Genomic DNA, 24829 nt, shown 5'->3' with positions numbered 1-24829 from the left:
GGTGACTGTTACTGTATATTGTCTCTGTACCTTTCTGATCTACTACTTTTAGGCTCTCTCTTTGCTTAGAGGACCCCTTTCAATATTTCCTGTATAGCTGGTTTGGTGTTTGCAAATTCTTTCAGTTTTTGTTTGTCCTGGAAGCTTTTGATCTCTCCTTCTATTTTCAATGATAGCCTAGCTGGATAGAGTATTCTTGGCTGCATGTTTTTCTCGTTGAGTGCTCTGAATATATCATGCCAGCTCTTTCTGGCCTGCCAGGTCTCTGTGGATAAGTCTGCCGCCAATCTAATATTTTTACCATTGTATATTACAGACTTCTTTTCTCGGGCTGCTTTCAGGATTTTCTCTTTGTCACTAAGACTTGTAAATTTTACTATTAGGTGACGGGGTGTGGACCTATTCTTGTTGACTTTGAGGGGGGTTCTCTGCACCTCCTGGATTTTGATGCTTGTTCCCTTTGCCATATTAGGGAAATTCTCTCCAATGATTCTCTCCAATAGACCTTCTGCTCCCCTCTCTGTTTCTTCTTCTTCTGGAATCCCAATTATTCTAATGTTGTTTCGTCTTATGGTGTCACTTATCTCTCGAATTCTTCCCTCATGTTCCAGTAGCTGTTTGTCCCTCTTTTGCTCGGCTTCCTTATTCTCTGTCATTTGGTCTTCTATATCACTAATTCTTTCTTCTGCCTCATTTATCCTAGCAGTGAGAGCCTCCATTTTTTTTTCCCTTTTTATTTATTTTTTTTTTCAGCGTAACAGTATTCATTCTTTTTGCACAACACCCAGTGCTCCATGCAAAACGTGCCCTCCCCATCACCCACCACCTGTTCCCCCAACCTCCCACCCCTGACCCTTCAAAACCCTCAGGTTGTTTTTCAGAGTCCATAGTCTCTTATGGTTCGCCTCCCCTCCCCAATGTCCATAGCCCGCTCCCCCTCTCCCAATCCCACCTCCCCCCAGCAACCCCCAGTTTGTTTTGTGAGATTAAGAGTCATTTATGGTTTGTCTCCCTCCCAATCCCATCTTGTTTCATTTATTCTTCTCCTATCCCCCTACCCCCCCATGTTGCTTCTCCATGTCCTCATATCAGGGAGATCATATGATAGTTGTCTTTCTCCGATTGACTTATTTCACTAAGCATGATACGCTCTAGTTCCATCCACGTCGTCGCAAATGAGAGCCTCCATTTTTGATTGCACCTCATTAATAGCTTTTTTGATTTCAACTTGGTTAGATTTTAGTTCTTTAATTTCTCCAGAAAGGGCTTTAATATCTCCAGAGAGGGTTTCTCTAATATCTTCCATGCCTTTTTCGAGCCTGGCTAGAATGTTCAGAATCGTCATTCTGAACTCTTGAGCTGACATATTACCAATGTCTGTGTTGATTAGGTCCCTAGCCTTCGGTACTGTCTCTTGTTCTTTTGTTTGTGGTGATTTTTTCCGCCTTGTCATTTTGTCCAGATAAGAGGATAAGAAGGAGCAAATAAACTACTAAAAGGGTGGCAAAGACCCCAGAAAAATGCGCTGTAACCAAATCAGAAGAGACCCCTAATTGTGGGGGGGAGAAAGGGGATAAAAACAGGTTCTGAAAAAAAAGAAAAAAGAAAAAAAAAAAGAAAAAAATTTTAAAAATAAAACAAATAAAGAAAAAAACATTAAAAAGAAAGAAAAAATATATATATTTAGATGAACTAGTCAAAAAACGTTAAGAAAGAAAAGGGTAAAAGTTTTAAAAAATTTAGCAGAAGAAGAAAAAAGAAAAAAGAAAAAAAAATTGAAAAATGAAAAAGAAATTGAAGTAGCCGCAAGACTAAAGAATCATGGGGAGAAAGCCATGAGTTCCGTGCTTTGCTTTCTCCTCCTCTGGAATTGCTCTGCTGTCTTAGGAATTGAACCTACTTTCCTTGATAGATGACATTCCTCCTGGCTGGATATTTTGTTGATCTTCTGGGGGAGAGGCCTGTTGTAGTGACTCTCAAGTGTCTTTGCCTGAGGCGGGATTGCACCGCCCTTACCGGGGGCCGGACTAAGTAATCGGCTCGGGTACGCTTTGGGGAGCTTCTGTTCCGGGATCGCTTTCCGTAGAGTTCCGGAGGACGGGAATGAAAATGGCGGCCTCCCAGTCTCCGGCCTGGAGGAGCCGAGAGCCTGGGGCCCCACTCCTCAGTGCGCCCCCAGAGGACAGCACCCAATCACTCCCGTATCCCCAGCCTCTAGCCGCGCTCCGAGCTCACCCAGCCCGCGACCAGTTCAAGGTAACCCCGAGCTGAGAGTTCAGTCCTCGGCTCTGTCTCTGCAGCCGGCTTCTCCGTTCTAATACCTGCGAGCTCTCCGACACTCTGACACCCCCGATCCTTCTGTGACCCTGTGGGGCCTGGGGCCACGCTGACCCCTCGTGGGCTTCACCCTGGTTTAGCCTCTGGAGCAATGTCCCTCAGTGGAACAGACTTTTAAAAGTCCTGATTTTGTGCTCCGTTCCTCCGCCGCTTGCCGGTAGCCGGCCCCTCCCCCCGCGGTCTATCTTCCCGTCGTTTTAGATTCACTTCTCCGCCAGTCCTACCTTTCAGAAAGTGGTTGATTTTCTGTTTCTAGAGTTGTTGTTCTTCTTCTCTTCGCTCTCCCATTGGATTTGTAGGTGTTTGCAATGTTTAGATAAGCTATCGAGCTGATCTCCTGCTACCTGATATAGTCTCCGCCATCTTGACTCCTCCTATTTTTATTTTCTGATCATTAAATGTATTATTCATATTTTGTGTTAATTATGAATCCTGTTCTCAATACAATCTATGTAAATGGAAACATACCTACATGGAAATCTGTAATTTGTAATCTCCTGTTTTCACTCAGTATTGTTTTATAAATAACATCCTGAATATAATAAACCATATATTATAGTTCCATGCTATTAACAATGTTTCAAATATGAATGAATTTCCTCTATAATAGAAATTATGAGTTAATCATGAGTGGTTTACATCCAACATTGAACAGGATACTACTATTCAATTATGTGGTCTCTTTTATTATCACACGTTTCTAATTATTAGTTTTATTTTATGCTGATTCAAATGTGCTGCTTATCCTAATGAGTAATTTTCGTTAGACCCTTGTAATTAAATAGAACAATTTTATTTCTCATGTGTGTATCTATTTTTACACTTAATACATGTTTATAAAATGTCCCCTTAGTCTTTCACTTTCACTGTTAAAAATTTTTAGTCCTTTAAATTTTCTTTTCTTTTTTTCTTTTTTGTGATGCTAGAGAGAATCAATATTTCTTTCTTTCTTTCTTTCTTTCTTTCTTTCTCTTGAGGTGTAGGTAATTTTTTTTTATTATTATGTTCAGTTAGCCACTGCATAGTACATCAATATTATATAATTTTCTAAAATTTTAGAATTCTGAGTATGCTATATTTATATGCTTAATCTTTGTATGATTAGTAAAAGGTCTCTTAGCCACCACTCATTGTTCAAAATTCTTATGGAAGAAAGAAATCACATGAGGAGAAATCAAAACAAATAAAATTTGGTTTAGACATTTAAAAATTTTTTTCTACCTCTAAAACATAGGTTAATAGTGAAGCTAATATGTTAAGGCAGAAAAATTATCCTCAACACTTATAGAAAAACAAAAACAATTAAACAACTTAGTCTCTTTGCTTTCATGCTTCTGTTGATTCTTGGCCTCCTTTAATTATGAGTGAACTACCACTAACATTTTAATGTACTCCCAAAAGATAAAACAAATATCTATAGAGGATACAATTTTGAATGAGAAACCATATTTTAGAAATTTTGTTTTTACCTATGTACATTTATTAAGTTTATTTAAACTTTACTATGTATGTTGTCCTCTCTGATTTCAGGGAATGTATATAAACCTTGTAATCCACGGTTCTTAAAATGTAACTTTTCAAGTTATTATTCATATAAAAAATAAATGTTTTCTGGGGCGCCTGGTGGCTCAGTGGATTAAGCCACTGCCTTCAGCTCAAGTCATGATCTCAGGGTCCTGGGATCGAGCCCCGCATAGGGCTCTCTGCCCTGCAGTGAGTCTGCTTACTCCTCTCTCTCTGCCTGCCTCTCTGCCTACTTGTGATTTCTCTCTCTGTCAAATAAATAAATAAAATCTTTAAAAAAAAATAAAGTGCCTTTAGGGTAAATACCCAGTAGTGCAATTGCTGTGTCATAGGGTAGTTCTATTTTCAACATTTTGAGGAACCTCCATGCTGTTTTCCAGAGTGGTTGCACCAGCTTGCATTCCCACCAACAGTGGAGGAGGGTTCCCCTTTCTCCACATCCTCGCCAGCATCTGTCATTTCCTGACTTGTTAATTTTAGCCATTCTGACTGGTGTGAGGTGATATCTCATTGTGGTTTTGATTTGTATTTCCCTGATGCCGAGTGACGTGGAGCACTTTTTCATGTGTCTGTTGGCCATCTGGATGTCTTCTTTGCAGAAATGTCTGTTCATGTCCTCTGCCCATTTCTTGATTGGATTGTTTGTTCTTTGGGTGTTGAGTTTGCTAAGTTCCTTATAGATTTTGGATACTAGCCCTTTATCTGATATGTCGTTTGCAAATATCTTCTCCCATTCTGTCAATTGTCTTTTGGTTTTGTTAACTGTTTCCTTTGCTGTGCAAAAGCTTTTGATCTTGATGAAATCCCAATAGTTCATTTTTGCCCTTGCTTCCCTTGCCTTTACCGTTGTTAAAAAAAAAAATTTGGAAGGGGAGGCGAACCATAAGAGACTATGGACTCTGAAAAACAACCTGAGGGTTTTGAAGGGTCAGGGGTCGGAGGTTGGGGAAACAGGTGGTGGGTAATGGGGAGGGCACGTTTTGCATGGAGCACTGGGTGTTGTGCAAAAAGAATGAATACTGTTACGTTGAAAAAATAAATAAAATGGAAAAAAAAATTGATCCAGAAGATAGAAAAAAAAAAATGAATAAAGTGCACTGCTTTCATAAAATAAATAAATAAATAAATGTTTTCCTACCCTTTTGAAAGAATAATTGCGGTATTCAACATTACCTTTATAATCAAATATCTATTAATATACAACTAAAAGCTGTGCAATTAAGACAGTTGGTCAAAGGAGAGCTTTGAAACTGAATTACACATTTAATCACATTATCCATTCAATTTTTATTGGTTATAAACATCTGTAATAATATTGTCAGACACAGAGACATCAAAGAACAACTTCTAACTTTATTTATGGTTTACCTTCTTGGCATGATTTTCATTCGAGCAGAAAATATAGAGTAATAGTTAACATACATTTGAAGTTGGAAAGGAGGAGAAGGTTTTCTTTCCCTTTATTAATAATAACTTCTCTGTGTGATGGTAGTTAAAGATATAATTTTTTGCCATCTTCAGACAGAGGAAAGAGATCCATGGCCCATATATACCCAAATTAACACATCATCTGAGTACTAGAGTGTTTGAATATTTTTGTGAAACAAAACAGCAAAGTATTTATAAACTTAAGATGGTTGTCCCTAAAACTTCTCTTCTAAAAAATGTACTTATGTCTTGATTAATAAAAAGAGATGGATTTGATGACATGTAAAACACACTTTTATTAAATATAGTATACATAACATTTTTGAAGCACAAGAAGCTGACAGCACTTACTTAACTTTATATATTAAAAACATTTTTGGTGCCCCAAAGAGAATGGAAAGAACATGGTAAGGAACATATTAGCTCTGAAAATAGAGGGTGAAGAACATAGGAGAAATATTTATTTTCTGTGAAAGTATTTTTTGTGAAAAGTAAAACTAAGATAAAGAAAATAATGAGATAACTCACAGACCACCAGGAACGTCTTAATAGCAAGACTAGACCAGGAAAAGAGAGAAGGAAAATAGAAATAAAATTGCTGAGGAAGCAGAATGAAAGGAGGACAATGGATTTTTAATTTTCTGGCCATTTAATGAAGGGAATGGTATACACCAACAGGTAAGAGGCAAGTAAAAATTTCACATATAGAAAAGCCTTTGCAGTCTTTGAGTTTGCAAGAAGGACAGCTACCAGGATGTAAATTTCATTCTAAATTCATTACACATTAGGAATACAGAGGGAAGGGCAGTGCTAATAAATCTGGGGTTAAATTTGTCTTTGAAATCAGGAGAACTAAAAACAAGAAGGATATGAACCTAAAGGAAAATGTTAAAATCATGCAGAAAATTGAGAAATTGATGGGATTTGTTAATTTATGCAATAGACATAATACAAAAATTTTAGGGAATAAAATAAACACTAAGAAATGCCATAGAGTGGAGATATTACAAACCTAGACAAAGGAAGAAAATATAGAGATAAATTTCTAAGGAAAGTATTATGGAGAATAACCTTTAAATGTAGTGATTGTTTTTGAGGGATAGGAATACTTTCCTTGGCTGGAGCTGAGGCTGGGATGAATGTAGCAGTGAGTCAGTCAGGTGACTATAGGAGGGAGGAAAGTATATTTTGAAGAGAATAGCAAAAGTCAGGGGTTTATAACATGATGCTGCATCGACAGCATTAGTATCACCTGGGAACTTATTGTAAATGAAAATTCTCAGGTTTTGGTACCAAATACAGACCCGCTGAATCTCAAGCTTTGGAAACAAGGTCCAGTAATCTGTTTTAACAAGCCCTCCAGTGATTCTGAGTTTGGCTAACATTTGATTACCGATGACACAAACAAAGACCTGGAAACAAGGAAGGACATGTTCCTGTCATTTATAATACAAGTTATTTTTTAACCTTTTGATTTTGTGCATGAGTTTAAGTATTTTTAAATACAACTATTACATTTTAACTATTTTAACTGTATTTTAAAATTGTGTTTAAGTTTTTGAATACAAGTTTCTCACAAAATATAATTCCACATAACTATGACATAAAGAAATAAAACATTGTCTGCATCCCAGGAAGTTTCTTCATATGCCTTCCAAGTAACTATCTCCTTCCCTCAACTCCAAAGATAAAGATTGTCCTGAACTTTTACAGTTTACTTTTGTTTTTCTTCACTTGATTTTTATATGAATAGAATTTTATGGTATGTTCTCTATTATGTCTAGCCTTTTTTATTCATGTTATATTTGTGAGACTTTAGCTAAATACATAGCTGTGTGCTTTTTGATTGTATGAATATATCAAAATTATATATCTGTTCTAACAATGGACATCATTTTGGCAATTTTCAGTTTGAGGCAATTATGAATGATGTTACTACTATAAGCTTTCTTGCCATTGTCTTTTGTTTGCTTTTTGTGAAGATGCATATACACACGTGCGTAGAATATATATACATGCATACATACATGCATTAGATACATGTATGTGTGTATGCATATGAAATACATATACTTTTTAGTTATGGTTTCCGGTGGACTTTCTGGTCATGATTTATGTATGTATCTGTTAAAAGTTAATAAATAATAACTCATTGTTTCTAATGGGGTGGTGCTAACTTACAGTCCTATCAGCAGTATATGAAACTTCTCTTTGCTCTATATGCACACATTATTTTGTGTGTCACCAATTTTTATTACACTCTGACAAGTATGCAACAGTATTTATTTTGGTTTAATTTGTTTTTCTATGTTCACTAATAATATTGAATATGTTTCATTTTTAATGGATATTTGATATCTTTTTTGTGAAAGTTCTATTTAAGTCTTTTATCTTTTTTTTTCTTATTGACAGGCTTTATACATATACATACACACACATATACATACATATACTTATGTGTATATGTACTCATGCATATGTATATATACATGCACATAGGCATGCATACACACATGTATTATGCATACACATACATATATAAAGACATGTGTACACATGTATATGTGCATATGCATATAGATACCCATACATATGTATATATAGTGTTTATGCAAAATATATACATTTACATTATATATTGTTGATGTATTTTTTATTGATTTGTTAGGAGCTCCTACTATGCTGTGTCTTTGCTAGTTACATGTATTAAAATCATTTGTCACCTTCTCTTACTTGGTTTTCACTCTTTAAATGTAGTCTTTGAATAAATAGATGTCCTTATTTTTCATGAAATTTTGATGATTTCCTTCATGTCTCAGAAATCATACTTTTCTAGAATTTTTATTGTCTTACCTGTCACATTTAAATATACAACCTCACTGGATTGATGACTATTTTCGTAAGATAAGATGAGAGTTAGGAGTCTTTTGTTGATTTGGTATGGATAGATAGTTAATTCAGCAAAATGTACTGAAATGGCCATTCTTAGAACTATTTACTTTCATTATTCTTCAGATTTATATGCTACTTCTATTGATGTGAGATTATATTCTAGATTTTCTAAGAATTTCCTGTCTGAGAATGGATGTAACTTTCAATATTACTGAAATTTAATTACTCATATCTCATTTAAGATTCTTCCATTCTTGTTATATTTAGTAAGATATTTGCTATCAAGCTTAGAATAGCTTTTTGAGAAAGATTGGAAGATTTACTTTTTTCCCTTTGCTCTAGAAATATACTATTCAATACAGAGCTACTAGCCACTTACGGCTTCGAACACTTGGAATTTGGCTTTCAAATTGGGAAGTGATGTAAGTGAAAAATACTTTCCCATTCAAAAATTTAGTATGAAAAAAATAAAATACAACATTAATAATGTTTTATATTGATGTTAAAATAATTTTATTTGAGATCTATTGGGGTAAATTAAAAGTACATTTAAAATTAATTCTACTTGCATCCTTTATTTTTTAAGGTAATTACTAGAAAATCTCAAAATTCATGTGACATATTTTATTTCTGTTGAATAGGACTATTCTAGAACATACTTCATAAAATTTTTTAAGTTTCACAGATTTTGAAGATTCAGAAAATCCAGGCTCAGTGTCCTTTTGGAGGATGGTTCTCTGATTATTTTCTTTACAAATTATATTTTATATTATTGATATATTAATGACCCCCTACTTATTTGTGTTAATTTTGGTATATGCTTTTCATATTTCAGTTTTTACTAGCATAGAATTCTTAACTATTTTATTATATTTTAATCTCCTTGATAATAATTATCAGAAGATTGACATTATTTTTTTTAAAACACATCTAATCTTTTATTAATCCATGAATTGTACATTTCTACCCTATTTTCCTTCTAGCAGTATCTCTGCTCCAGAGAAGGGTGTGTTTCCTATTTTGCAACTCTTCCTTTGAAATACTGACTCTTTTCTTTTTTTATTTTAAGGGTTTTTTTTTTAAGATTTTTATTTATTTATTTGACAGACAGAAATCACAAGCAGGCAGAGAGGCAGGCAGAGAGAAGGAGGGGAAGCAGGCTCTCCGCTGAGCAGAGAGCCCAGTGCAGGGCTCGATCCCAGGACCCTGGGATCATGACCTGAGCCGAAGGCAGAGGCTTTAACCCACTGAGCCACCCAGGCACCCTGAAATACTGACTCTTTTCATGTGTGTCTTATGAATTTTTTTTTTCAATTTCACTAACAAACATCTGTTTGTCTGACATTAGATAAGAAGTACTTTCAGCCAGAGATTAGGCAGATCCTTGTTCAAATCTTTAAGGCTTTGATTAAACATGAAAATGAAATTAAATTTATAGAGGCTTTACTCACCTATCTAATTGGGGATATAGTCATTGTAACCTTAAGACAGATACTTTTAGTATTGATAGCTGATCATCTTTCCATTCTTTTGTTAATATAACTTGTTCCATTGCTCAAAAGAAGTTTTCTAATTGGAAATGCAGTTTCTCTATTAGAAAAACTTTCATTTATTAAGTGAAAATTTTGGAAGGTGAATAGTACTTACTTTCATATATCCCAACCTAAAATTGCACAGTGAGATATGTGATCTATGACCCTTTTTTTCAATGCATGCCTAGAGTCTAACTTGGATTTCACCATTCCAGTCCCATAGTCTAATTCACTGTTCTAGAAACCTTCTTGATTTCAGCGTTCTGTGTCTCAGAGTTCGAGGATGTGAATGGATTTATTTTAGGAGCCACACCTTTTGGCTTCTATATGTGTGTGTGTTTTTTATTGTTCTTTGCATGATTTATATGTCTTTAGATACTTCTCTAAATGTAGTCTTACATTTTGTGTTTCTTTCATTCTTTGAAGTTTCTTATTAGTAATGTAAGGATAATATATGCCTTGAACTGTATGTTTCATGTGCCTAATCATCTCACCCACAATGGACATTTTAGTCAACTTGGGCTGCCATCACAATAACCATAGATTGGGTGGCTACAAACAACAGAAATTTATTTCTCGCAGTTCTGGAGGCTGAAAGTCCAAGATCAGGGTGTTACCATGGTCAGGTTCCAGTGAAGGCCATCTTCCAGGATGCAGACTGCCGATTTCTCATTGTATCCTCACATGACTGAGAGCAGAGAGGAAAAGCAGCTCCTGACTTTTATAAAAGGACCTTAATCCCATTCGTGAGTGTTCTAGCCTTATGACTTCATCTAATCCTAAATTTTAATTACTTCCCAAAGGCCCTACCTCCTAATACAATCACATCAGGGGAAGGGTTTCAACGTAAGAATTTGGGGGAGACACAAACATTTGTTTTCTAACAGTGGGTTAATGACAATGTCTATCTCGCAAAATTGCTTAGGTTAATACTAATAAAGTGCTTTAAAAAATAAAAGTAAAATAGTCATTCTCATGCATCGTCTACAGCTGCTTTCATGATACAATAGCAAAGTTTGAGACCTTAAGACCCATAAGGTCTAAAATAATTATTCTCTACCTCTTTAGAGAAAATAAATAAACAGATCTTTGCTGTAAAGGAAAAAAAATAGCTCATCTCTGTAATAGGGTTTAGGTGCTCGCTTCGGCAGCACATATACTAAAATTGTAATAGGGTTTAGGCTCAATCCTACTAATTTGAGTGGAAGAGCAGAGTAGTGAGAGCTACACATTAGGAACTTAACAAAGTTGAAATTTTTAACTGTTAAAAATCTCACACCGTGCATGATTGAAACTGAATAACATGAGAATAAGAGTACTTAAATGGTGTTTGTTAAAGTGTGCATAAAATAAATAATTTAAAAGTCTTTTTTTATTTACCTGAAATATCTAAATATAAACCCTTTACACAATTACTCCTAGCATAAATGAATATTAAGTATTTACATTGAATATTCTTTTTTTGAATCAATTATTCATCTTGACAAGTCTTAAAACTATAATCAAACATGGGTCAGTAAGTTAGCTATTTTTCTCTCATTTTCTTGTGTTTGCTGCTTATTTCACTTTTCTAGTCCTTGCAAGGTGCTCCTAGCAACCATTTCTTCCTCTTCCCATAGGAGTGAAAGGCAAATTACTCTTCCATGGGTGATGCCTTTGTGTGGCCTATCCTTCAAGTACAATAGTTTCATTCTTACATGAAAGTAGGCTGAAATGAATTTACATTAATAAAATGTCCAACTAACTGCACTGCATTATTTTATACAGAATTGCTTTGGAAATTTTTTTTTAATCTTTTTTTTAATTTTTATTTATTTATTTGACAGAGAGAGATCACAAGTAGACAGAGAGGCAGGCAGCGAGAGAGAGGGAAGCAGGCTCGCTGCTGAGCAGAGAGCCCAATGCGGGACTCGATCCCAGGACCCTGAGATCATGACCTGAGCCGAAGGCAGCGGCTTAACCCACTGAGCCACCCAGGCACCCGCTTTGGAAATTTTTGACACTTCATTAGAGGATTGACCAAAAGAAATTACTGAAATCACAATAAAATGAGATGATCTTCCATTCATTGTGATTTTTTTTTAAATGGATACATGCACCTCATTTGGATAGCAGAGCTAGTTTGTTTTATGGAAGCCCCATTATGATTTCCATTAAAATGAAAGTTACTTAGCTGATTTAATAGAATTTCTGCTTAAGTATTTTAGTTTAAAGTATTTTGGTTATGTGTGTATGGCTGTGTGTTACTTTTTTTTTTTTTTGATGTAAAAATGACAATTATTGCAGCATCTGGGTGTCTCAGTCATGAAGCATCTGCCTTCAGCTCAGGTCATGATTCCAGGGTCCTGGGATTGAGTGGCACACTGGGCTCCCTGCTCTGCAGGAAGCCCGCTTCTCCCTCTCCCACTCCCACTGCTTGTATTCCCTCTCTCGCCATGTCTCTCTGTCAAATAAATAAATAATTTTTTAAAAAATAAAATAAAAATAATTATTGATATCTATAATTTTTGTTTAATATTGCATTCTCTCAATATTCTTGACAACTTATTATACCTATCTTTTCTCCTCAAACCTCCACCTCTTTGATTATACTCCATTGAGGTCTTCCTTTCACATTTCAGCAAAACTTAGAAGCAATCGGAAAAAGACTTTCAGGCTCCGTCTACACACCCCATCCACTTAATTCTTTACCTAACTCAGTCTCTCTTCATACAATGGTGCCTTCCACCTGCAGCTCATCCTTCTACCTGTGGATAGGATCCCATGTGTCTCTCCACCCTACTCAAATACATTAATCCAGAAACCATCCTCTTTCCTGTGTCAATTGTCAATCTTACCTCCCTAAACAGTTTAACCCCCCATCTTTTCACAAACTTGCTTTGACAGACTCCAAAGACCTCTTTAGTTCCTACCTCATATCACTGTTCTTCAAAAAATAAAACTTTAAAGAAGTATTTAGAATAGTGCATCATAAGTTTACTTTAGATATTAATCATTTGGGACTTAAGGTAAAATCAGGTATTCCTTCAGTGGAGTCTGGTATTCTGCATTTATAAAGAGACTTCAGGTGAAATTTTGATGCTACCACATCAGAGATTACTAAACTTTGAAAAACCAGGGATTTTATACATCCTTCTCATTCTTTCTCGAACCAACACAAGTAAGTGTTTTTGCTCACTCCTCCACAGAAACATCATACTAATGGCTGTTTAAAACTCCATTGCTAAACATAATTTCCAATTAATTCAGTTTAATTATTCATCTTATTTTAGCTATTAGCAGCATTTGATATAAAATATCAAAATATCAAATTAAAATATCAAAATATCAAAAAATATGTATTTTTGACATATTTCTTCACTCAGCTTCTTGTGTGCCACACTTTTTTATCTCCTGCTTCCTTACTACTTGGTTATTTCTTCTCAATCCCTTTTCAGATACTTCTTTATGTCTACAATTCCTACTGTATATTGACATGCACCAAGAATCAAACTTCAAAGCTCTCTTCTCTATCCACATTTATTTCCTCAGAAATCCGTTCCAGTCTTTTGGATTTAAATACTATTTATATACTAGAGAATCTCAAATCTCCAGTTCAGGCTTCACTTCTAAACTCCAGATCACTATGATTAACTCTCTATAAGATATCTTCACTCATATGTGTAATATAGATCTTAAAATCAACATGTTTAAAACTAAATTCCACTTTCTTCTCCAAAATCCCATTTTCTTATCTCGGGGCGGGGGGGGGGGGTGGACAATCAACCAAGCAACAAATTATGAACCTACCTCACTTTCTGGTTGATCACATAAAAAAAAAAAAATTGAGTATCCTTATCTTTTCTTTCCCTTTTAAATCTATCAGCAAATCTAGCAGTATTTATCTCCAACATATATTTAGAGTGTGATCTTTCTCACTGTCATCTTCATTAGCATCTTAATCCAACTTCCATAATGTCATGTCTGGAATATTACAGTAATCTAAAACCCAGTATCTCTGTTTTCCTTCTTGGCCATTTATAATCTACTTTGAAGGTAATCTTTTAAAAATGTGAGATTATGACAAATCTCAGCCCCAAATGCTCCATTGTGTTTCCATAAAATTTTAAATAAAAGGCATTTTATTTTGCGTCCTCTTATTGACTCAGTCTTCTAGCTTTCTTTCTGCTTTTGAAATCCATAAGGATAGCCTCAACTCAGTTTTCACACTTGCTGTTGTGTCTGCTGAAGTGTTCTTTGTCCATTTATTCACTCATGCATTCATTCAACAAGTACTTATGGAAAGTTTGTTGTGGGGCAACAGCATTGCATTTGCTTATGAAATGTCAGTTAACAAAACAGACAAAATTACCTATGTGATTGGAGATTATACTTGAATGAAGGCATTAAATCATAAATATAACAAATCCTTATGTTATATATTATTTTAGAAGGTGATATATATTATTTTAGAAGGTAATATGTATTTTAAAAAATAAAAACATATATCAAGGTGAGGGGAGTTGTGTTCAAATTACTCTTTTGCAGAATAGCCATAAGATTCATGTCTCTCTCTCTACAGGTCTGTTATTCCTCTCATCATTGAGGCTTTCCTTGACCAGTCCATACAAAATGACCATACCCTCCGGAACTCCTTGTTTCAAACACACTGCCTCCTTTTTCTCCATAATATTTATCACCATTAAACATACTATGTATTCATTTACTTGTCTTTTACATCTATTCTATTTCTATGTAAATTCATGATTTCATGAGGTCAAAATCTGTTTTGTATATTACTAGATTATTGATACAACATAAGTATTGGTAAATATAGCATTAATCTAAATTGCTGAATCAGAATATTGTTTTACTTATTTCATATTTGTGGGGAAGAACACTTTTCTTAAGTAAGAAAAGTCTGATTAATTTAGGAGTGTAGTATTTATATATTTATTTTTCCATTAAACATTTGCTTAAAATGAACAACCATGGCATTTCTGGGGAATAAAATGGAGACTATTTCAAACTCTTTTTTTCAGGAATTCTGGGAAAATTAAAGGTGATTGTATCAGATAGATTAAAAAGCCAAGATGGAAAAAAACATGGGTTGAAACATTTCACTATAACATACTTTGGCAGTGGAAAGAGCAGCTCTGCCTATTTTGAAATCTTGGAGATATTCCAAGCTCAGAGTCAAATTTGTAAGACTGGGTCACTAGGCAATCTTTAGGAAAATTAATTTAAAAACACCAGTAGGAACAGTTGGGATAACTATTTCAGAAAAAATCTTAGTGTAGACAAGAAATCTATAAAGAAAAGCAGAGAAAATACAGGCATAGGATAATTCTATGCAAGGAGGACTTAGAGGAGAAAAAGAAAGATTTAAAAAAGGAACCAAAGAATAGCTCTCAGAAGTGAGCATTCGGACAAAAGAAAATCCTAAAGTAAGAACAGTCAGTGGTAATGCTAATCAGAGTTTTGTGGAATTAAAGCCACCAGAAGATAGGAGGTGATCTCATCCTGGGAAAATCAGGTGTCTATATCCACTTACCTATCCACCATGACCCTCCCTTATGATCAGAAAAATTAATGCCTATACAAGTCTGCATTTACTAACAAAGGAGAAATTCTAAACTGAACAAAAATAAGCACTATTCTATTTGCTTGTGAAGTCAGTTAACAGACAAAATTACCTACCTGAATGGAGTTTATATTTGAATTAAATTCAGCTTGCTAAGTTGCTCCTACTAAGTAGGCTTTTTTTTTAGATATATATCATACTTCCTTAAAGTTTTTGCATGATTTGTGCTTTATGTGGCTGCTTGTATAAAACATAACAAAAGCAAAATGTAACATTCTATTCAAATTCATCGTCAGTTTACAATGAACATGTGCCTTAGCATTTTAATAAGTCTAAGATGGAAAGATGTGTTTCCTACCTTTGCATTTACACTCCAGTAATTGTTTTTACACTGAACAGTTTTTTTAATGCCCCATATTTTGATATAAAATGGTTTATTTTCACATGGTGACTTACACAAACACTTTAATAGAATGAAGAAATAGAAACAGAACCTATGTATTCTAGGCCACACTAATCCACACCCATAAATGGCCATTCTTAATTTTTAATTTTCATTCCCAATATTGGCCCCTAATATTCCCAGTATACCCATTCTCATATTTGTGTTTGCAAATAGTCCCTAGTACATCTACTTTATGTATTTTTCTTGCCAGAACCAGTAAATAACAACTGAAACATTCTACTAATTTTGCTTTTTTTTTTTCAACCTCTTCTGCTATACCTATTAAATAAGCATGCATTTAAGTTTCTCTCACCTTACATAAGGTGACACTTTATAATGTGGATTATTATATTTTCACCTTTTCACATTTCCTCACTGCTCACCACTCATTAAACTTATGCCACAAATTTTAAGTTCTTGCTATAGCAGAACCCAATTTGGTAAAATATTTTTTAATAGTCTTATTAGGCTGGGTCATGTTGAATTAAGTAATACACCTTAAACCAGTATTTTTTTTTTTTTAATTATTCACACGGAGGTTATTGAATACCTGGTACCTCTGCAGGGTAAACCTTTTCAAGTAGCAACTCAGTAATCTAGTCTGATGGAATATTTTAGATATACCAACTAGAACATGTGATCTCCAGGTGACCAGTGCAAGAAGGTGAGTGATGGAAGGAAGTATATTAGTGCTTAAAGGCTCTGGCTTGGGCTAGATGCCCAGAATTTCTAAAAAGATCACATTGTCTAGAACATACATGGGTGGATAAGAAGTTCAGATAGCCTTTGGAAGAACTGATAAGCTTTACTGTCTCTGCCAGTGTTAACAAAAATCAATCTGATTGTCATTCGTGAGGTATCAGCTACCAGGCTGCTGAGTCTTTCTTCACTATTTGGTTGATTGGTTGATCATTTCTGGCCACTCTGATTCTTTGCTACTATCCCATGCTACTTTGCACCAAGTATGTGCAAAAATTTCTTTTTAATTATCCATAGCAATGCTAAATCCACACCATCACATGCATAATATGGCATTACTAAGAGGATAATAAAGAGAAGTTAAGTCAGGAAATGTATGCTTAGACACTAGATGAGTTGACTTCAGAATTCACTTCACGGACAACATTTAGACTAACTCATACAATTACCCAGTTGGCCCGGAGGTCAGGACCTGCTCTTAGGGGAACACTTACATCTCTGCTCAAAAAGAGAGCCTAAGTATATCTCCTTTATTCGAATCCAGGCCTCAAGTTCCTGAGGCCAACGGAAGAGACTCTTTTCATCCTTGTGAATCTTGACTTTTTTTTTACAGTACTAATCTATGATGAATGACATTTCCAAAATCCATTCTTTTCTGAGAAATCATCTCCCTTCCTCATGATCTTTTTTGCACAAAACACCCATGAAGGGCAATATATCAGATCACAAGAAAGGGTACATTTCCTTGAATCTTGCCATTCTCTTTTGAATAATAGCATATGTGAAGCTTCTTAAGTACAATTTGATTAGTGTTTAGGAAATCACAGTTTGGTCTGCAACTTTAATGTCTTAGAAGCAACTACTTTCTATTTAAAGAACACCACCACCAACACAATCACATATAATTTATTATTCTTTATATTTCTTAATTACCCATGCAGTATATCTTCTTATATTCTTAACTTACTACTTTTCATATGCTATGTCATATACTATGACATTATGAAAAAAATAAGCCTAGTTGTTTTGACAACTGTTTTATAGCAGAAAACATTCAGAACATAGTGACTGAAGGAGAGTTCTTAGACATGATGCCAAAGCACAATCCATGAAAAAATAATAAATGTGTAAATAAATAAACTGGAAGTCATCAAAAATTTTTTTTTTTTTCCCTTTTTATTTATTTATTTTTTTCAGCGTAACAGTATTCATTCTTTTTGCACAACACCCAGTGCTCCATGCAAAACGTGCCCTCCCCATCACCCACCACCTGTTCCCCCAACCTCCCACCCCTGACCCTTCAAAACCCTCAGGTTGTTTTTCAGAGTCCATAGATGGGATTGGGAGGGAGACAAACCATAAATGACTCTTAATCTCACAAAACAAACTGGGGGTTGCTGGGGGGAGGTGGGATTGGGAGAGGGGGAGCGGGCTATGGACATTGGGGAGGGGAGGCGAATCATCAAAAATTTTTATCTAGAAATTCCCCACTAAGAGGATGAAAAGATAAGCAACAGACTTGCAAACTGCATACATGACAAAGGACTCGTGTTTAGACTATATAATTTTGTTCGTAGAAGCCAAGTAAATAATTATTTTTGTGTCTTTTTTAATATTCCACATATCATGTTGGACAACATAATGTTGTACAGTAGAGTTGTAATATTGGACTAATGCTAAAAATAAATTTATATTTGAGTCTTTTACGTTTTTTATTACAGAACTAATCTAGTGTGGTGAAAGAGCATAGAGTTATAATGGGATTAGGTGGAATGCAAAATTTTATTACTAATTTTTCATTAACAAAGCAATTATGTGACATGTGGCAAGTTGCTTAATCTCTAGAAAAATTTGTTTGACTTAGAAGAAAATGAAAATACAAACTGGATGATTATGGCTCTTTGTAAATCCCAGACTTGTCTTAAGGAATTTATAAAAATGTATGGATGCTTGTTCTATATGAAATGCCAAGATTAAATACATATAAGGCAATATCTGGGGTGCCTGGCTGGCTCAGTGGGTTAAAGCCTCTGCCTTCGGCTCAGGTCATGATCCCAGGGTCCTGGGATCGAGCCCGCATGGGGCTCTCTGCTTGGCAGGGAGCCTGCTTCCTCCTCTCTCTCTCTGCCTGTCTCTCTCCCTACTTGTGATCTCTATCTGTCAAATAAATAAATAAAAAATCTTAAAAAAAATATAAGGCAATATCATGCACAAAATTTCCTACCATGATGCTAATATTTGTGTCTTAAATGTAATTAAATGTCATTCCCTTTATTTAATTATTGAATAGGAGAATATGATGTTAATATATAACATTGATAAATACATATTCATTTCTTTGTGTGAGCAAAATAATTATGCATGTACTGATTTCCTGAAATTAGATGTTGCTTTATTTTAATATAATAATGTCAATGGTGTGGTCACCCAACTTTTCATACCATCTTTATGCCATTATATTTTAGAATTTAATTCACAATCCAAACTTCAAATGAATTAACAACATGTCATTTAAGTGGGATTTTTTTTGTCCTGCACACTGTTGCTAAGTAATTTAATTTTTCATAACTAAATGTTTCTTGTTGTTCCTATTCACATAATAATGAATGGGTTTGATATAAAAATTTTTTTTTCTAATGAACATGTTACATGCTTATTAGCTTTGGAGTATATAGTGAACTGGTTGATAAGGTTTATGAACCTGGAAAACAAACACTTTTAAAAATTTTCTGTGGAGGTTAAGCCTCTCCCTTTGGCTCAGGTCGTGATCTCAGGGTCCTGGGATCAAGCCCCACATCAGGCTCTCTGCTCAGCAGGGAGCCTGCTTACCCCCCACCCCCAACCCCTGCCTGCTTCTCCTCCTACTTTTGATCTCTCTCTAGGTCAAATAAATAAAAAAAAATTAAAAAAAAATTCTACGGATAATTTTTGGAGGCCACCTGTGCAATTTTGAACAGAAAGTCAGATACTTCTCCATTCGGCTCTAACATGTGTGAATAGCTCAAAGCCCTCGTAAGGCTGACAAGAATAAAAAGTAAAATTTTTTTTTGAAATCTAAGAATTAACAGATATGACAAAAACTGTTAAGCTACTACTGTAGTTACTTTTTATTGCCACTATAATGTGCCTTATGACAACAGATTGAATACAATCTTACAAAATTTTCTCAACTCTGCAGTGAAACACCTAATGATCCAGGTCTTATAGAAGCTGCAGTGCAACTTCGAGGCCTTAATAACATCCATTATTTTATTAATTCTATTCACATGATTTTATCAGTGTGGGGACAAGAAGGAGGTAAGTGACTTGCCCAGGGCACAGACTTTAAGGAGACACTCATTCCAATGTTGTGGCAAGTACCAAACATGAACTTGCTTTACTTTGCTATTGGTAGCCAAGATATAAACAAATGAACATAGCCATAAAATAAGTTTCAATAAATCTGAAAGACATAAAATTCAGGCCAGAAAAGGCAAATCCATAGAAACAAAAATGAGATTAGTGGGTGCAGAGACATTGAGGAAAGGGCAGCTGAAAATTATCAATAATCATGGGGTTTCTTGTTGAGCTGATTGAAATATTTTGGAATTATGTAGTGGTGATGGTTGCACAACATTGTAAAAATATATTTTTAAAATTAATCTTCTGATTTGTACTCATTAAAACAACTAAATGGAAGAAAAAATAAAATTCAGACAATATATGTTTATAAATCTTAAAGAGAATTAAATTAGAAATAAACAGCAGAAACTTCAGGGAATTCTCAAAATATTTGGAAATTAAACAAATTTTTAAAATAAACTACTCAAAGAAGAAATCACACACACACACATAAACACATATCAAAACTTACTAAATGTAGCTAAAACTATGATTATAAGGAAATACATAGTTCTAAATTCCTACTTTAAAAAAGAAAAAGTCTTGAGGGGTGTCTGGGTTTCTCAATGTTTAAGCATCTGCTTTTGACTGAGGTCATGATCTCAGGGTCCTGGGATTGAGCCTCACATTGGGCTCCCTGCTCAGTGGGGAGGCCGTTTCTCCTTCTCCCTCTGCCTCTCCGTGGCTTGTTCTCTCTCTCTGTCTCCCTCTCTCAAATAAATAAATAAAATCTTTAAAAATGAAAAAAAAAGGTCTCAAATCAATATTCTCAGCTTCTACCTTAAATAACTAGAAAAAGAACATAAACTGGACCACAAACACACAAAAGAAAGGAAATGATTAATGGAAAAATCACTAAAACTTGTGAGAAAAATCAATGAACCCAAACATTGATATTTGAGAAAAATAAAATTAATATATCCTCAGTTGGAGTAACTGAGAAAAAAATAAGGGGAGGCACACATCAATAAAACCAGTGCTTAAAGTGGGCACATTATTAGTGACCATTCAAAATGAATGGATTATAAGGAAATACTGTGAACACTGTTATACAAACAGATTAGACTACTTAAACTAAACAGACAATTTTAGAAAGACACAAATCACTAAAAATGTCTCAAGAAGATATAGACCTAGTGAATAAAGAAGGGATTAGTACAAGTCCTTACAAACCATTCACAAGAAAAAGGAGGAAAAGAAGTAAAATGAATACTTTTTAACTCATTTTATGATGCTGGTGTTATTCTCATACTAAAACGAGGAAAAGACAGCACAAGACAAGAAAACTAAAAACGAATATCATTGGGGCACCTGGGTGGCTCAGAGGGTTAAAGCCTCTGCCTTTGGCTCAGGTCATGATCCCAGGCTCCTGGGATCCAGCCCCACATCCAGCTCTCTGCTCCGCGGGGAGCCTGCTTCCTCCTCTCTGCCTGCCTCTCTGCCTAGTTGTGATTTCTCTCTGTCAAATAAATTAAAAACAAAAACAAACAAACAAAAAAACCCGAATATCATTTATGAATATGAATTGAATATCCTCAACAAAATAAGAGTACATCCAATCTAGTAACATATAAAACTATTTTTTGTGCTCTGACAAAATGCAGTTTTTCCCCGGAAGGCAAGATTGGTTTAACATCTGAGAGATGAATAAATTTGATACTATGTTACTAAAAAAAATACAACACAATACTCTCAATAGATAGAAAAGCCATTTGAAAAAATGTAACACACATTTATTATAAAAACTCACACAAATTAGAGACTAAAACTCTCTCAACCTGATAAAAAATATTTATGACAATTGTCCAGTTAACATCATACTGATAATGTCAAGCTGACAAATTTTCCTTTTAGAATGAAAACAAAAGTGATGTCCACTTTCACCATTTATAGGTAACATTGTACAGGATGTTCCAGACTGTTTGATGGGGAGACAAAAGAACATACAGGTTGAAAAGAAAGAAGTAAAACTATCTTTATTAACATATGACAATATCTCATATGCAGAAAATCCTAAGGAATTAAAAAAAAAAAAAAAAAAAGACTACCGGACTAATTAGTTTATGAAGTTTGCAGAATACAAGATAACATACTGAAGTTAATTGCATTTCTATATACTAGCAACAAAATTGACAAAATCAAAATAAGATATTTCCTTTACAATAATATCAAAAGAATACATGCTTTGGTACAAATTTAGTTAATTAAATGCAAGACTCTAGCTGAAAACTCCACAACTTTGCTGAGAAAGATGAAAGAAAACCTAAACAAATGCAGAGATACTTCATATTCATTGATTGGAACTTCGTATTGTTAATATGACAATTATTCCCAATTTTATCCATTGACTCATTAAAATATTTCTCAATTTTCCACCAGGCTTTTGTGTAGAAATTGACAAATTCATACAAAATTTTATGTGAAAGTGCAAAAACAAAAACCAACTACAACAAAAAAAGAAAAAAATTGGATGACTGCCTAATTTCAAAACTTGCTATCAAACTCCATTTATGTAGATAGTGTGTTACTGCATATGGATAAGTATATATGCCAGTGGGACAGAACTGAGAATCAGAAGAAAACTGTTATGTTTATGGCCAGTTGATTTCCAAAGTAGTAAAAAAGGCAATTAAATGGACAAAGGGCAATCTCTAAAAAAATTACTGGAGTAATTATATTTCAACATTAGTTACTTAAAAATGAAAATATATATGAAATAACTCATTGTCTCACACCATATTAAAACAAAACACAAAAAATTTAAAAAAAAACTCAAATTGATCAGAGCTCTAAATCTAGGAACTAAAATCATAAACGTCCAATAAAACATAAGAGAAAATTTTTATTACCTTTGGCTAGACAAAGAGTTCTTATGTGACAGCAAAATCATGATCTATTAAAGAAAACATTACAAGTTGTATTTAATGAAACTAAAAAATATGTGAAATTTGGTCCTAAAACTTTCCTATCAAAAAGTCACTAAGAACATGAAAAGTCCCAGCAAGAAAAGAACAAAGTATTTGTGGTCACATTTTTCATGATAAAATCATATTCAGAATATACAAAAATCACTTGTTGCTCAATATTAAGAAAATAAATAATACAATGTTTACAGTCTACATGTATCAAAAGAAATGGCATTAGAGAAGATATACAAATGTTTATACAAATAAATGTATGAGGAGGTACTCAAAATTGTTACTCTTATAGAAATGCAAATTGAAACTACAGGTGATATGATTTCACACCCCTAGAACAATTATAATAAAGAAGATAGACTATCAAATGTTGGCAAGAATGAGGAAAGGCAGGATATCTTGTACACTGCTAATGTGAATGTAAGATGGCACAGCTGCTTTGTAAAACAGTTTGGCAGTTTCTTAAAAAGTTACTCAGCTATTTACCATACACTTCACGAAGAAATTTTTATAAGAGATATGAAATATATATCCACCCAAATACTTGTGCATGAATTCATTTCATAAAAGTTAGTTGCCAAGAGAGTAGATCTTAAAAGTTCTCATCACAAGAAAGAAAATTGTAACTATGTGTGGTTATGAATGTTAACTAGACTTATAGTGGTGATCGTCATATATATATATTGTCATATATATTTTTATATAAATATATATTTATACATATAAATATATATATATAATTATGTTGTACACTTAAAACTAATGTAATGTTGGGGACGCCTGGGTGTCTCAGTTGGTTAAGCTGCTGCCTTCGGCTCGGGTCATGATTCCAGTGGCCTGGGATCGGGTCCCACATTGGGCTTTTTGCTTGGCGGGGAGCCTGCTTCTCCCTCTGCCTTTGCCTGCTACTCTGTCTGCCTGTGCTCATGCTCTTGCGCTCTCTCTCTCTCTGACAAATAAATAAATAAATAAGATCTTTAAAAAACAAAAAACAAAAAACTAATGTAATGTTGGCTTCAGAGGGGAATTCTACCAAATTAAAAAAATAATAATATAATGTTATACGTCCTTATCGCTCAGTAAAAAAAGTTAAAAAGTGGAAACAACCCAAATGTTTACCAAATGATGAACGAATAAACAAAATGTATACATAGTGAATTACGTGTAACATACTGATACAAGATACAACATGACAAATCCTCAAGAACTTTATCTTAAGCAAAAGAAACCAAGCACAAGAGACAACATATTGTACCATTCCATTTATATGAAATGCACAAAGAAAGCAAATATATAGAGACAGAAAAATTAATGGTGCCTGTGGCTGGACACAAAGAGTGACAATTAAAAGAGCTCTTCTTTGGGTAATGGAAATATGCTGAATAGTGCTGATGGTCAAATATCTCTACACACTTGCAAAAGTTACAGAATTATAGACTTGTAATGGGTAAATTTTATGATACATAAATTACGCCATGCTAAATCTTTTTTTTAATGAATTCTGAAGACCTTCTCTGTAATTAGTTTTGTCATTCTATGTTCATATTTTCTTTGTGTGTGTGATCCTTTAAGGTGCATCCTGTGAGGAGTCAACGGAATGTTATATTTCTCAGTCTTGTTGGAAAGGGAATATTTGCCAAAATAAAAGCTCTGCTTACATTTGTGAATGCCCAGAAGGATTTTTTGATGAAAACTGTGAAACTTATGTGTACAAATGTTCATCAATGCCATGTCAGAATGATACAGACAACATTCATAATCCAAATGTAAGTCTGAATCTAAGAAAGTGATTTATATATATTTACTATTGCCAAACGATCTGAAAAGTACAAATATAATTCAAGTTTTCATTAACGTTATAAATTTCAAAATCAGAAATATCAGAAAAGATATTTCATTTGTTGATTTTCATGTTTTCCTATTTTAAATACAAACCCCAATTACAAACACACTTCAGTTTCATTTTTTGTTGTTCCGCTGAAATTCTCCCTTATAAACAATGTAATTTTGTAAAAATTTCATTTTTAATTATTTTTAATTTTGTTAGTTATTTGACACTTTTATATTTTGACATTTGAATTTAACATTTACATAAATAAGATTAGGAAAT

The 24829-nt window shown here is 34.1% G+C and overlaps 1 protein-coding gene across 1 annotated transcript in view; it reads left to right on the top strand.

Moving 5' to 3' along the window:
* The window catches only part of EYS (eyes shut homolog), a 1714887-nt gene that overhangs the window by 65004 nt on the left and 1625054 nt on the right, over window positions 1-24829 (top strand). Inside the window, 1 exon segment of the mRNA XM_046006082.1 lies at window positions 24292-24485. Coding sequence (XP_045862038.1) covers window positions 24292-24485 — 194 coding nt within the window.

The sequence above is a fragment of the Meles meles genome, chromosome 5 (assembly GCF_922984935.1).
Source record: "Meles meles chromosome 5, mMelMel3.1 paternal haplotype, whole genome shotgun sequence".
In the NCBI taxonomy this organism is placed as follows: domain Eukaryota; kingdom Metazoa; phylum Chordata; class Mammalia; order Carnivora; family Mustelidae; genus Meles; species Meles meles.
This window is presented reverse-complemented; position numbering and strand designations above follow the sequence as displayed.